Raw genomic sequence first — 13,988 nt, 5'->3', positions numbered from 1 at the left:
TTGGTTGTCTGGACTAGTCCAGCCTGGCTCGCACCAGCCAGCCAGGCTCCCCAAAGCCAAGCTGAGCGCATGCAACAGGATGTGTTTGGTTCACTGCATGCAATGAGCCAGGCTCATCAGAGACGGTGTTTGGTTGTCTGTACATGTCACGTCGTATGAGATAAGATTAGAAAAAATAAGTGATTTTATAATGTTTAGCATATGGAGTTGTGTTTTAATGGTTTTATTTTACCTTTGTAAATCTTAATCTATTTTAAAATATATTAATATTATTTAATATATATTAATCATGTATTAATAACGTCATCAGTAGACTAATCCCGGGCTCCTGCGAGCTAGGCCCAGAGGAAACGGCCGCTTGCGGCGTACGCGCAGAGCCTGACCGGGGGAGCCGTTTTGCACGCGCTCAGCCTAGCTCACCGCGACGCTCAGGCAACCAAACTGACGGAGGGTGCACACGGTGAGCCTGACTCACGCGGGTGCAGGCCACCAATTAGCCCCTTAGGGTCCGTTTGGATACACTCCGCTAAACTTTAGCACTTGTCACATTGGATGTTTAGATATTAATTAGGAGTATTAAACATAGTTTAATTACAAAACTAATTGCACAGATGGAGTCTAATTCGCGAGACGAATCTATTAAGCCTGATTAGTCCATGATTTGATAATGTGGTGCTACAGTCACCATTTGCTAATGATAGATTAATTAGCCTTAATAGATTCATCTTGCGAATTAGACTCTATCTGTGCAATTAGTTTTGTAATTAGCTCGTGTTTAATCCTCTTAATTAGCATTTGAACATCCGATGTGACCCTACTAAATTTTAGCACCTCGTATCCAAACACCCCCTTAGTCGCCTAGCACTTGCTAGAAAAACTATAGAAAAAACTCACATCAATAAATTGGTCATCGTCTACCCTGGTGGATGGGGTCTGTGGGCTCGCTGCTGCCAAACGATCCAGTTAAAACACAACCGTTGATCTTGCACGAGTGGCTTGACTGGAGCCGTCCGATCTCGGCACCCAGCCCCTCCAGTTTGAACGCTGCGCCGCTCCCCTTGGCCCTTGCGCCCCTGCCCCAATTCCCCAAATAGCCGTTGCCTTCCAACTAGCCGTTGCGCCGCCCCTCTTCCATCTCCAACCCCGCGACCACCACCCAAAAGCTCCCGAATCTCTCGATCTCGCCCGATCCAACATCTTCTCTCTCCTCCGCTCCCTCCGCTCCCTCCCTCTCCCCCCGACTTGCTCCTCGCTTGGTGTGCCTCCTTCTTGACAGACAGCCAATGGAGGTCGAGGCACCCGTACCCCCGCCCCAGCCAGCCGTCTCGCCCCCGGCGGCCTCGCCGGCCAAGAAGGCGCTGGCGGCGGCCCCGACGTCGGCTCTGAAGACAAGGGCCGCGAGGAGGAAGACGCTCTGCGACATCACCAACCTGAGCAGGCGCGAGCTGGCCGAGGTGCCCGATCAGTCGGCGTGCCCTGCAGCAGCCGCCGGCGCGGCCGGCGTTGAGAGGTTCGCGCAGCTAGTCAAGGCAAGATCCCCTATCCACCATCGCCGCCTCCTTATAGCTATATCTTGGAGTGTGGCTGATGTCGTTCTTCTTTTGTCCCTTTTCCGAAAATTTTGTATCTGTTTCAGGAGAACGCAGATCTCGTGAGCCTCATCGCGGAGAGAGAGTAAGTCTCTGCACGCTGCTCCACCGAATTCTTCCACCTGTTGCTCTCCTGTGGTGACCGGTCGGGGGTTCTTGGCGTGCAACCGTTTGGTCTGACTCAATTCGATTTGGTTGGGTTTCTGTGCAGCGAGATCATACAGTTGAGCGGGACTGAGATTCAGAAGCTGCGGCTCGCCAACTGGGAGCTCGCGCGGACCAATTCCCAGATGATGGCGGTATGTTGTTTCACCTTCGTTTCCCAATTTTCAGCAAGTTTTAAGTTCTTGTCAGAAGTCTTTACAACTAAGCATTTGTCTTGCGGCTTATTTAGTTGTTGTTTTTTTTGAAATAAACTTAATTTAGTTGTTTGTGGTTTTAATTTTGCAGGAGCTTAATCTTGGAAGAAACAAGGTAAGTACACTTTGATGCTGTGAATCTTCAGACGCAGTAGATTGTTCATAACATGTTCAGCAAGAATCTGAGCCCGGATTTGTTTTCACTGAAGTTGAAAGCGTTGCAACATGAGCTTGTGTGCTCAAAAGCCGCCCTTAAAGTGAAGACATCTGAATTGGAGGTGCGTTGGATCTAGGACTGTAATTTTCCTATCAGTTTCATCTCCACCTTTTCAACATCGAAAGTTCGCTGTGCTCTTGTTGGAAGAAACCTCATCCTGTCTCTCTTGGATGCAATGCTGACTCTCGTGTTTTTGCTACAGGATGCAAAGAAGGCGATGCTGCGGCGCAACATAAACATCCAAAGGACGCAACATCTGGGGCCTGACAGAGCTGCACACACCAAGGATGGAGATGTTGTCGACCCAGAGCCTGCTTCGGACGCATCGCGTGCTGGAAGCATCCAGAGGTCCGGGAACGTCAGCAGGAAACGGATGCTGAGATCTCGATGTAATCCCAATTTCTCCATTGCCCGTTTATCCCCCATGACCTATTATCGACTTCGTCTGAATGCCTGACTGAATGCCCAATGTTTCCCAGCTCTAGGACCTGTGGCATCGGCGAAACTGGCGCTGCCGAAGGATAAGGAGACCTCGCAGAGACGGTAAGCACCAAGCTCAATAGAAACTAGCACCAAAGTTTGAGCAAAACAATTTAACAACTGAGTTTTACTGAGATTGTTCGCTGTCTCTGCAGGAAGTCCATGAGAATGCCACAGCCAAGCGCCCGTTCAGAGGACTTGTTCGAGATAGAGGACGTTCAGCTCGCCATTGGCAGCTGCAAGGTCGACCCAGACAGTGCTTCTGGCAGCGAGAGGCCGGGGCACCAGTTTCTACGCAGATCATCTCTCGGAAGGCCGCTCCGGCAGGCCCGGGAACGAGTCACCTCCTACAAGGAGATGCCTCTCCACGTTAAGCTCAGGAGGCCCTAGAGCATGGCAGTTTTATGTTGCGATTTGTGATGATTCTTTGCTGTCTTCTGCAACCGCAGAAGTGCAGATAGTGTGTAGTCTTTCGTGTGAAAATCTGGTTGCCTTCGGTTTGTGTTCTATCAAGCGTTGGGGTGTAATTGAGGAGGAGCTGTATTCATTCTTTTCATTCGGCGATGCGTAATCGAGGAGGAGCTGTGTACTTCTTCAAATTATAGTGTTGATCTTAGGTCCTGTTTAGATGCAGGAGCAAAACTAATTACAATTAAGAGTATTCATTCTTTTCATTCGGCGATGCGTAATTGAGGAGGAGCTGTGTACTTCTTCAAATTATAGTGTTGATCTTAGGTCCTGTTTAGATGCAGGAGCAAAACTAATTACAATTAAGAGTATTAATATAAGTTAATTACAAAACTAATTGCACAGATGGAGACTAATTCGTGAGACGAATCTATTAAGTCTTAGTCCATGATTTGACAATATGATGCTACAGTAACCATTTGCTAATGATGGATTAATTAGGCTTAACAAATTCATCTCGCAAATTAGTCTAGAGCTTCTGCAATTAGTTTTATAATTAGCTCATATTTAGTTCTTCTAATTAGCATCCGAATATTCGATGTGAAAAGGACTAAACTTTAGTCTAAGGATCCAAACACGTCCTTAGTGAAGATAAGAACAAGATCCGGTTCTCAACATTCTACTGATTTTTAATGGAAAAGAGCGTGCAACTCATAATCGGCAAAGTATAGCCACAATCAAAGAGGGTCTCTGGAAACGATCAGACAACAATGGATGTTTAACCGTATGGGAAGCAAAAATAAATTTCAAGCTGAGCCATCGCTCTGAACAGTATAGTTGGCAGATGCAAAGTGTTCTTTCACCAAAGCAAGAGCTTTCCCTCTGTGAGATATTTCATTCTTCACTGACTTGGGCATCTCAGCATAGCTGTGTTACGTGCCAGACAGTCAGAAAACAGATGAAGTGGCATGCAAGAGAAGTAGGAACTGTAGTATGAAATTATGAAACTCACGTTTGTTCAAAACCATCTGGCTGGAATACAGGGTCCCATCCAAAATCATTAGGCCCTCTAGCGGGTACAATTTTTCCCTGCAAAATGAGAGCTAGTCTTAAAACATGACATGCCAAAAAATAAACGATGCCGAATTCATCAAAGTGCTATGATACAGTGTGATACAATCAATGTACTTCCACCTACTTTAAGCAAGTTAGTCATTCAGAAAAATGTTAATTCCCATAGAATATTGTGCCAACATGACAGAGCTAGCGTCCTGTACATTTTCCCAATTTTTGCTCTAATTGAAAGATCCTTACATTCGAAAAGGTTACTAAACTATACTTCCAAAACACAGCTATCTTTTGAACTACTGTATAAGTTTGCTAACAGCAACATCACAGCAAGGACTCTAATAAATAAGTTACGTCAGATTTCAGCTGAGAACTCCATAAGCAAAAAATGGCATCTTACCGCAGTTCTCCCGACAAATGTGATTGGTTCCTCTCCTGGTCCAAGAGCAAGAGAAAAGATGCACATGGCAAATGCTGATTTATCTTCATAAGCTTTTATAAGGTTGTTCAAACCTATAATTGAAAAAAGGTTATTTGGTCAAACATGAAAGACACGAATAGAGATGAGAATCAGTTAGCTCTATAACCTTCATGGCCAATCTTCTCAAGAAACCACTTTCTGTTCATTCATGTATGCAGGATATCCAAACAAAAAGCAAAGACATTAATAATGGTGCTGAAGGCTCAAAGCTTAATTTACAGTCTAGCTATGCTGGCCAAGGATGCTTATTAGGTGTAACTTGGAGATAAGAACATAGCCTTTACAATGCTTGCACACGAAAAAGGACTTACATGTAAGGTCCTGTAACAGAAAGGTAGCATGTCAAACTCTGCATGGTAAATTTTATTCAGAAATCAATAGGAAGAACAATGCAAATCAATCACCTGGTAAGCCTTTGAGTGCATTGAAACATAGGCATGTGTCCTCAACCAGTACAGGCCCGTTCACCTATACGAACAGGATGCAGATTTAACAAGACCAGAATGCAATTTTATTGAATGTATATCTCAATATGCGAGTGATTAGAAACATGGAAGTACCTTAGATGCAGCCATCCGCGCTTTCTCTTTAGATATGTCCTCTGGCTCCCCTTGCAGTTCAGGCACTGCCAAACTCAAATTTAATGGATAGAAATAATAGCAACATATACAGTAATTTTGGAAGTAGGAATAACACCTTTAGTAATATTCATTTGCAATTAATTTGTATGTAGTGGTGGTGGATGGGTATGCACATCATATGAGTTCTATCAGAATTTTTTTTAAAAAAAATCTAGGGATTGTAATATTGATCTGATGTTTTCCTTTTCTGGACAATTGGCACACACCGGAGATGTGATCTAGATTCTCATTGTAGGATGTAAAAATCTCAATTCTCCAGTGCAGGTAGCCTGGATTTCCATTTCCAGTCACTGAACTGCATACTATTGTTCTACTGAAATTCTGTCTCCATCACTGATAGCCCCGGCTGTTAATATTAAGATTTGCAGTTGCTAATTCTTAATCAGTAGCACTAATCTCGGAACGCAAAAGAAAATAATCAACATACTGTGTGAATAATTCAGGTCATCAATAACTAAGCAACACATGGGTTACAAGTATATTCAATCTGGAGCACCTAATGCAATCCCATCTGACCATATATATCTGTATTTTATCAAGATGCACTACCTAAATGTTGCATGATTTTCCAATTCTATCATACAGCAAATCATCATGCAACTCCCACGAAACCTCGCCATCAAATTACTGACATCTTGAAAAAAATGATAAAACAAAAGGGCAGTTGGGTTCTCTCTATTCCGAATCTCCACTTACTGAAAATCCAAAGCATCGGTACCACCAGCGATCCAGCTGACTCTAACCTAACAAGACCACGCTCCCGCATTAATGTATATGCCAATTTCTCAATGGCGGCCCCAAGCCCGCAAGGCCACAGCTATTAAGCGACGCCAACCCCTTCAATTACTGAATTACCCAATATGGGTGGCGCACCCCCGAAACCCTCGCGCTAAAACCATCTATGCTATGGATGCTAGTCGTGTAAGGCTGCAGACGAGGGGGCGCCAAACATGGAGCGGGAAAGAGAGAGGAGGGACTCACGGTCGAGCTTGAGCGACTGGAAGGGGACGGAGGAGCCCAGGATGGCGCGGACCTCCTCCAGCTTCTTGGCGTTGCCCGTAACGAAGGTCACCGCCTTCGGCAGCACCCGTGCCGCCGCCGACATGGCTTGGTGGTGGGATGTGTCCCGTTAACCCCTGCTTCCGCGGGAGACGACCGGGGCCAAGGTGCGGATGCGAGGGAGCTGCGGCGGCGGCGAGGGGAGGGTGCGATGCGAAGGAGCACGAAAAGTTGAAAACAGAATAGAGTTTGTTTATCCGTCAGGGCCAAAACCGGTGAGAAAAGGTTGGTTCGATCAGGTTTTCAGTTTGGTTTTTCCCATGGTTTCCGAAACAGCTCTGCATTATATTGCCTCGGTTTCCTGCAAAACAGATAACCCGATAAAAAACCTCCTAGACTGGCGCGAGTCAACATGTGAGTTTGGTTTCTAACTTTATCTTTAGTTCGGCATTTGCAGGAAATTAGGATACGAAGTTTACTTATAAATTCCTAATCCATTGTTTTGAAAAGACTATTCCCTACATGGAACAGTGAACCCTAACCCTTGTTTGTACAATGTACATTACATAAATGGGAAAATGAATTATCCCACTTAATTAATAAACATTCGTACATTAAATATTAAATGGAAAAATAGATGGCATTTGTTTCGAAGGGTTAGTTTTTGAAAGAGTTTCATGAGCATTAGATTCGATACCACAACAACAATTTTACTGCCTTCCAAAATTATAAAGATAAGATAGGAGGTGGTTTCATCATATGAGAGAGAAATTTCATCCCTATAACACTCTGTTAACTCGATTACCTAATTCTTAATTTTTCTAACTATGTAATGAAACTGTGCAATTAGACTGGTCTAAGAGAAAGTTCAAGCGGAAGTGATAATTTCATGTCTATAATTCACCGTACCACGTGTTATTAACAATAATACATCGTCTTCGTCCTAGAACTTTTTTCCAGTGCGCCGCATTTGTGCGTGTCTGTTTCTTCAGTGAACAGTTCATACCGAGCATGACACGAAACGATGCTACAGCGATATCGGTACAGATGTATAGTGCTCCGTTCCTCTTCCTTTCGTCTAACCATTAGGCGCTCCACGCCGCCACAGCTTTACCGTGCAGTCGGCTAGCCTAATCGACCCCTCTCTAGGAAAGAGTCTACTAACCTTCCCTTTTCACGTATTTTTTTTAAATCCTTTTCATATAGGGGTGGTAAAGAGGCTCTAATTTAGCCTAGCAAATTTAACGATCGGACTCAATAAGGATCGGACATAACGATCGGACTCAATAAAAACAGGATCATAAATTTATATAATTTTAAACTTAAAAATAGATAGTACTAAGGGCTCCTTTGGCAGGGCTCCTCACGAGGGGCTCCTCGTGCGGAGCCGGAGCCGGAGCCGCGGAGCCACTTTGGGCTCCTTTGGCAGGGCTCCTCACGAGGGGCTCCTCGTGCGGAGCCGGAGCCGGAGCCGCGGAGCCACTTTTTTGGGCTCCTCCATGATGGCCTAAAACGGCTCCGGCTCCTCCCAAATGTGCCAAAAAATGGCTCCGCGGTCAATGCCGTTTGGTGCGGCTCTGGCTCCTCCGTGCTTCGGTAAGCGCACGGAGCCGGAGCCGGAGCCCTGTCAAACTGGCCCTTTTTTGGGCTCCTCCATGCAGGCCTAAAACAGCTCCGGCTCCTCCCAAATGTGCCAAAAAATGGCTCCACGGTCAATACCGTTTGGTGCGGCTCCAGCTCCTTCGTGCTTCGGTAAGCGCACGGAGCCGGAGCCGGAGCCCTACCAAACTGGCCCTAAAAGTCGGATAGCGGAGGACCACCCCTATTTCCACGCCATCCGTGCCGCGCCCCGCGTGGAAAACGGGAATCAAGAAATCAACCCTCCGTCGACGGTCGCCCTGCTGATCCTAGCCGAACAGACCACCACGACAAGGACGCCTCCGTCTCCGTCCCAGTCCGTCCGTTCCGTCCTCACGGCACGGCGTTTCCCGCAGTCCACAGTCCACACACATGACGCATCCAGTCCAGCAGCAATCCCCACCGGCCACCGCGCGGGGAGACTTCCCACCCCACGCCTCCACCAGGTCGCCGTCGGCCCATCGCCCGCGCGTCCCCCAAACTTCGTGGTAAAACCTCCGCGATTTCCCTTCCCCAGTCTGGCAGTCTCCACCCACCCGACCTCCCCTCTCCTCCTACAAATCACGCCCACCTCCCCCACCTCCCCCACCGTCGTGCGCGGGTTGGCGGGTAGCTGCACCGAGTAACGAGGAGCAGAGGACAGGAGGAGGGGAAGCAATGGAGAAGGCCATCGACAGGCAGCGGATCCTGCTGCGGCACCTCGACCCCGCGGCGGCGCCGAGCCCCGCCCCGCCCGCCATCTCCGTGAGAATCCTCGCCCCTCCCTCCCTCTCTTCCCATCGTCCGCTCGGGATCGATCCGGGCGTGCTGCTCGGATCGCGCTTTATCAGGGGCCCCAGATCTGCGACTGACCGACGACGGTGTGCGTGCGGATGCGTGGCAGGCGAGCGCGTGCGCGGCGGGGGACAGCGCGGCGTACCACCGGAGGGCGGCCTTCGCCGATGACGTCGTCATCGTCGCGTAAGTGGATTCGGCTTCCTGGCTTTCGTGCTTTCACCGGCACGCGGCCTCATCATGCTAATTAAAAGCTTTTGAGCGCGACCGGTGTGGGAATTCCCTTTCTTTTCGGTTTCCGGTGGCCGTTGTCCTGCGATGATTCCTAGGATAATTCGTGTAGCGGTACCGGCGACTGTACTTTGTTGAGTTGTGGAAGTTGTGATGGTCGTCAAATGCGGCTGCAACTGCAATGATGAATTGCTGCGAATTTTGGTTCTGCCTGTTAGTCAACCCGAGTCTAAATCTGGGCTTATAGAAACACGCTTTTCTGGAATTCATTATGGAGCGATGCTAGGGTCATCTGTTGTACGGGAGACTGCTAGAGAATGTCATGGTTCAGTTGGACAAGCCTGGTTATTGGATCTTACCATTAGAGTCATGATAACTGTGAAATTATTTTATGTGTAGAATTGTTCTCTTTTTCTTTTTGTGTTACTTCTTTCTCGTGCATACATACAGATGAAATCTTGTTTGATTGCATACCCTTTCTGTCTCCAGTGCATACAGGACGGCGATTTGCAAGGCCAAGAGAGGGGGTTTCAAGGATACATTTGCTGAGGACCTCTTGGTTCCTGTCTTAAAGGTTTGTGCTTTGCTGTGTTGTTTCCCTTTCTGCATCTTTATATTATTATTAAATCTGTGTATTGGTCGCCTGTCATTGTCTTTGGGTCCTCTCATACGCTTTGTTTCTCAATCATAGGCTTTGGTAGATAAAACAAAGCTGAACCCTAGCGAAGTTGGCGACATTGTTGTTGGTACTGTCTTAGCTCCTGGGTCTCAGAGGGCAATCGAATGCAGAATGGCAGCATTGTATGCTGGTTTCCCTGGTAATGACATTGTCTCTGTTGCATCTTACTGTAATGACAGACCACAATTATCCCCACCTTGATCAATTTGTTTGGGTGGAATGCAGATACTGTTCCTCTTAAGACTGTGAACAGGCAATGCTCTTCGGGCCTTCAGGCAGTTGCAGATGTTGCTGCTGCTATTAAAGCAGGGCTCTATGATATTGGTAAGATTTCTTGCTGTCTGATATTAAGTAACGTTCTTTTGGATTTGTTGGTGAATTGAGTTTTGTTCTCTCCTATCCAAGGTATTGCTGCTGGCCTGGAGTCCATGACAGTGAACAAAGTTAGTCTCGATAGCCAAGTGAATCCCAAAGTAAGTGTACATGTTTGTCAATACAGCAAAGCTGCATTTTTAGATGCATGTGCAAACATCTTTGGTCTGATAATTTTTTTTTGTGTAATTTTTTTAGGTTGAGCTATTTTCTCAAGCACGTGATTGCCTTCTCCCTATGGGCCTCACATCTGAGAATGTTGCACACCGATTCGGCATAACACGACTGGAACAAGATCAAGCTGCAGTAAGTTGCGTTATTCCCCTTTCGTGGTGCATTTATTTGTGTACGAAACTCTGAGTTGCTGCCATCAAGTATGCTTCCTGCTCTTATTTTTTATCTGTTGATGCGTAGGTTGAGTCGCACAGAAAGGCTGCTGAAGCAGCAGCTGCTGGTAAATTCAAGGAAGAAATTTTGCCTGTTCATACAAAGGTGATGTAGGTTAATTTATCTTCAAAAAATAACTATATTAACTGTCGAAAAATTCTATCAAATTTAAAGTTGAAACATTTTTTCCATTGTGTTATGCTGACGAAATCACCATCTTATGAAGATTGTTGATCCAAAAACTGGTGAGGAAAAGGAGATCGTAGTCTCAGCAGATGATGGAATCCGAGCTGGTACTTCCCTGGCTGTCCTGTCAAAACTCAAACCAGCATTTTCAAAGGATGGCACCACTACTGCTGGTAAGTAAAAGTGAAATCAAACTGTGTGTGGATTTTCATTAGGTGTATCCACTCTAAAGATTAGTGTTGCTTAACTGTAGGGAATGCTAGCCAAGTGAGTGATGGCGCTGGGGCTGTCTTGCTAATGAGACGGGATGTTGCTATGAAAAAGGGTCTTCCAATTCTTGGTGTCTTTAGGTATCATTACTGTCCCCACATGATGTGCACCATGCTGGAACCAAAAACATTCAGACACCTTTGTTTTACTGAGCAACCTTGTTATTCAACACTTTCTTTGTTAGCCAAAGCAGAGAGGCCTATGATACCATTAATAATTTGCAAATTTCTGTTAAGACATCATTATAGCTGAATTTGCAAATGTAGGAGCTTTGCGGCAGTTGGTGTTGATCCAGCTGTAATGGGTATTGGTCCGGCTGTTGCAATCCCTGCAGCAGTGCAAGCTGCCGGCCTCCAAATTGGTGACATTGACCTTTTTGAAATCAATGAGGTATATATCCATCTGTTCTTGAGTTTTTCCTCTTGATAACAGTAGAATCGCCAGATAATATTTATTTCCTCTTCTCCATAGGCTTTTGCATCTCAGTATGTGTACTGCTGCAAGAAGTTGGAACTCGATCCTACAAAAGTCAACGTTAATGGAGGTGCAATTGCTCTTGGGCATCCATTGGGTGCTACAGGTATTTGTTTTCTGCTATTTGAAAATGATTACATCCCACAAGGTTTATTTGCCTTTGAACAACCATGTAAAACTGTGAAGACCTGTGAGGTGACTGATTTAGGATGTTTTAATTGACAACAACAATGACATTTCTTTCTTTCTCTTGGCAGGTGCTCGATGTGTCAGTACTCTTCTCAATGAGATGAAGCGCCGTGGCAAGGATTGCCGTTTCGGAGTGATTTCTATGTGCATAGGTACATAATTAATTACTTACATATTTCATTTACCTGCATCAAATGGATGCTTTTGAGTGGAGATTATAACAGACTTTCACATGTTCTGATGATGGTTGTGCAGGTTCTGGGATGGGTGCGGCTGCTGTATTCGAGCGGGGTGATGGGGTGGATGAGCTCACCAATGCTCGGGACATCCCGTCCCTTAACTGGCTTTCCAAGGACGCCATGTAACTATACCATCAAATTTGCGAAAGGGAATGGTAGTGTTGTTTACAAATCGCAACATGAGGCGATTTGGGGGAATAAAGTGATTGTGTATTTGTCGCCCCTTTGAGGGGTGAGGAAAGTTTATACTGCAATATGTGAACTTGTTTAGCTTGATAATTGTTGTTAGCTGGAAAGCTGGTGAATAACTCAATAATCAATGCTGTTAGGAGCAAGGTTGTTCATCCAATGGTTGGTTCTTGCTTTTGAAAGTTGTCGGGCATTCTATACCGTTTTGGTAGACACCACAGGGACGAGGACCACGGTAACACAAAATGTCGATAGTAATTGGCTTACAGTGGCTGTTAGAGCACTCCAGCGGATTGCTCATATTCATCCCTAATAAAAAAAAACTACCTGTTAGGAGCAGCAGATTGCTCATATTCATCCCTAATAAAAAAAACTACTAAAAGGAGATTTTGGAGATGGAAGAGAACTCCAGCAGACTACCAACTAGATCCCCAATACCAAAATTTTTTTAGCAATTCCAACTAGATCCCCAGTACCAAAATTTTTTCAGCAATTGCTAAAAGCTCACCTCCGTAGGGGAGAAGCAACCCTCTCTGGTGCTCTCCCCTATCGATCGTTAGCTTTGGCGCTTCGAACATGTCCACGGCCTTGTCGATCTCCATGGTGCTCCACCGCACTCTGTGCAATGCCCTTCCTCCATCTCAGGGCCGCCTCGCTATGCTCGGAAGTCGTACCTCACTGCCTCGAGCCACCTGCAGAGGAGGGGAACGACCGGCTGCAAGCAGCGCATGCGAGGCCAGTGGCGACCATGGGAGCAGAGGAGGGGGACGGTCGGTGGTGGGGATGCGTGAGGATTGGGGCAGCGCGTGCGAAACCGGTGGGGGCAAATGAGAGGGTGGAGGCAAGGCGGCATGTGCTGCCACCACGAGGAGGAGGATCCTGTGGATGCTGCCGCTGGGAGGGGGCGCCACTGGCGCACAGGTGGCCAAGAAGGGCGGCGGATTTGGGCAGAGAAGAAAGAAGGTGGGGAGGCGAGGCAACGGGTGCCGCCGGCATGGGGGAGATTGCAAGGGGGCGCGGCCAGCATGGGGGGAGAGATTGGGTGGGGCGGCAGATCTAAGAAGAAAGAAGAGGAGGTGTAGGAGGAAGAAGAGACCGGGAAAATAATAAACCCTATGACATGTGGGCTCCACGTGTTAGGGGAGGTATTTGAGATTGGTTTTTGGTAGTCTGATGCGGCAGTGAACACCTAAAACACAAAAGTAACTATTGGACAGGGAGAGAGAAAGATTTTTTGGTGGAATATGAGCAATCTGTTGGAGATGCTCTGAACTGTATTGCTATACTAAAAACTATCACAATACCTAAAAACCACCGAAAACTTGCTCTAGTAGCATACCTGTATGGTTTGCTATATCTACAATTTTTAAGCTATGATCTAAATTTCTCTCTCCTTGGATCTATATTCTCTTCTCCACGCGGGAGAGGCCAACCGCCAGCACACGGACATATCCGTGCTTGTCCTCCCACAACGCTCTCCCCCAATTGCACCTCCTCCAGTCGCCGGACCTCGTCGCCACCCATCCTCACCACTCCGCGCGGGCAGCTTCGCCGGCTCACTTCTGAGCAGATGACTGGGTGAGTGCCCCCGTGGGCAGCTCCGCCGGTCCAGAGTCTAGGCGGGCTAGGGCCGGTCTGGAGGCATGAGGTGAAAGTAAAACTTGGAGCCCTTTAGTATAAACATTATAACAAATATATAAAAAGGTTACCAATAAATACTTAAATATATCTAAAAATAATATTCATATCAAATTATTTATAAATATTACCTTAAAATTTCTTCTAACATTCCTCTCGATGCAAAGTCACTTATGATAGGGTTGATGTGAACCTCATCTAACAATTTCTTCTCGATGCATAATGTTGCCAAACCATTTAACCTCTCCTGAGTCATTGTTGACCTCAAATAGTTCTTCAACAACTTTAACTTTGAAAAGCTTCTTTCATCCGATGCGACAATCACAGGTACAGTAAATAAGAGTCTGTAAGCAATGGAGACATTAGGTGTCGGTGCGGAATCTAGCTGACAAGTAAATATATGTAGTTTTGTCGTGCGTTGGATCGGATATGGCCTAGCACACAATGACACAGGATTTATACTGGTTCGGGCAACAAGCC

General features: G+C 46.3%; 3 protein-coding genes across 3 annotated transcripts; 2 read left to right on the top strand and 1 right to left on the bottom strand.

Moving 5' to 3' along the window:
- Positions 1–1,109: 1,109 nt before the first annotated feature.
- On the top strand, positions 1,110–3,319 carry LOC117836277 (SHUGOSHIN 1). Its single transcript, XM_034715669.2, has 8 exons — positions 1,110–1,529; positions 1,637–1,674; positions 1,801–1,888; positions 2,040–2,063; positions 2,158–2,226; positions 2,368–2,554; positions 2,645–2,708; positions 2,801–3,319. Exons 1-8 carry the CDS (start codon positions 1,284–1,286, stop codon positions 3,033–3,035), a joined length of 951 nt encoding a protein of 316 aa, XP_034571560.1. The 5' UTR covers positions 1,110–1,283; the 3' UTR covers positions 3,036–3,319.
- A 402-nt stretch (positions 3,320–3,721) lies between these two features.
- Positions 3,722–6,538, bottom strand: LOC117836032 (inosine triphosphate pyrophosphatase). Its single transcript, XM_034715385.2, has 8 exons — positions 6,225–6,538; positions 5,163–5,227; positions 5,007–5,070; positions 4,914–4,923; positions 4,709–4,740; positions 4,522–4,634; positions 4,066–4,142; positions 3,722–3,980 (listed from the first exon to the last, which is right to left on the bottom strand). Exons 1-8 carry the CDS (start codon positions 6,346–6,348, stop codon positions 3,860–3,862), a joined length of 606 nt encoding a protein of 201 aa, XP_034571276.1. The 5' UTR covers positions 6,349–6,538; the 3' UTR covers positions 3,722–3,859.
- Positions 6,539–8,311: 1,773 nt separating this feature from the next.
- Positions 8,312–12,030, top strand: LOC117840324 (3-ketoacyl-CoA thiolase 2, peroxisomal). The gene is made up of 14 exons (XM_034720819.2): positions 8,312–8,624; positions 8,764–8,840; positions 9,375–9,459; positions 9,577–9,703; positions 9,790–9,888; positions 9,970–10,037; positions 10,135–10,242; positions 10,351–10,428; positions 10,550–10,682; positions 10,763–10,859; positions 11,046–11,169; positions 11,251–11,359; positions 11,511–11,594; positions 11,698–12,030. Exons 1-14 carry the CDS (start codon positions 8,538–8,540, stop codon positions 11,805–11,807), a joined length of 1,386 nt encoding a protein of 461 aa, XP_034576710.1. The 5' UTR covers positions 8,312–8,537; the 3' UTR covers positions 11,808–12,030.
- Positions 12,031–13,988: the final 1,958 nt, after the last annotated feature.

This window comes from Setaria viridis, chromosome 9, assembly GCF_005286985.2.
Source record: "Setaria viridis chromosome 9, Setaria_viridis_v4.0, whole genome shotgun sequence".
In the NCBI taxonomy this organism is placed as follows: domain Eukaryota; kingdom Viridiplantae; phylum Streptophyta; class Magnoliopsida; order Poales; family Poaceae; genus Setaria; species Setaria viridis.
Note: the sequence above shows the minus strand (reverse complement) of the source record. Positions and strands in the feature narration are given on the sequence as shown.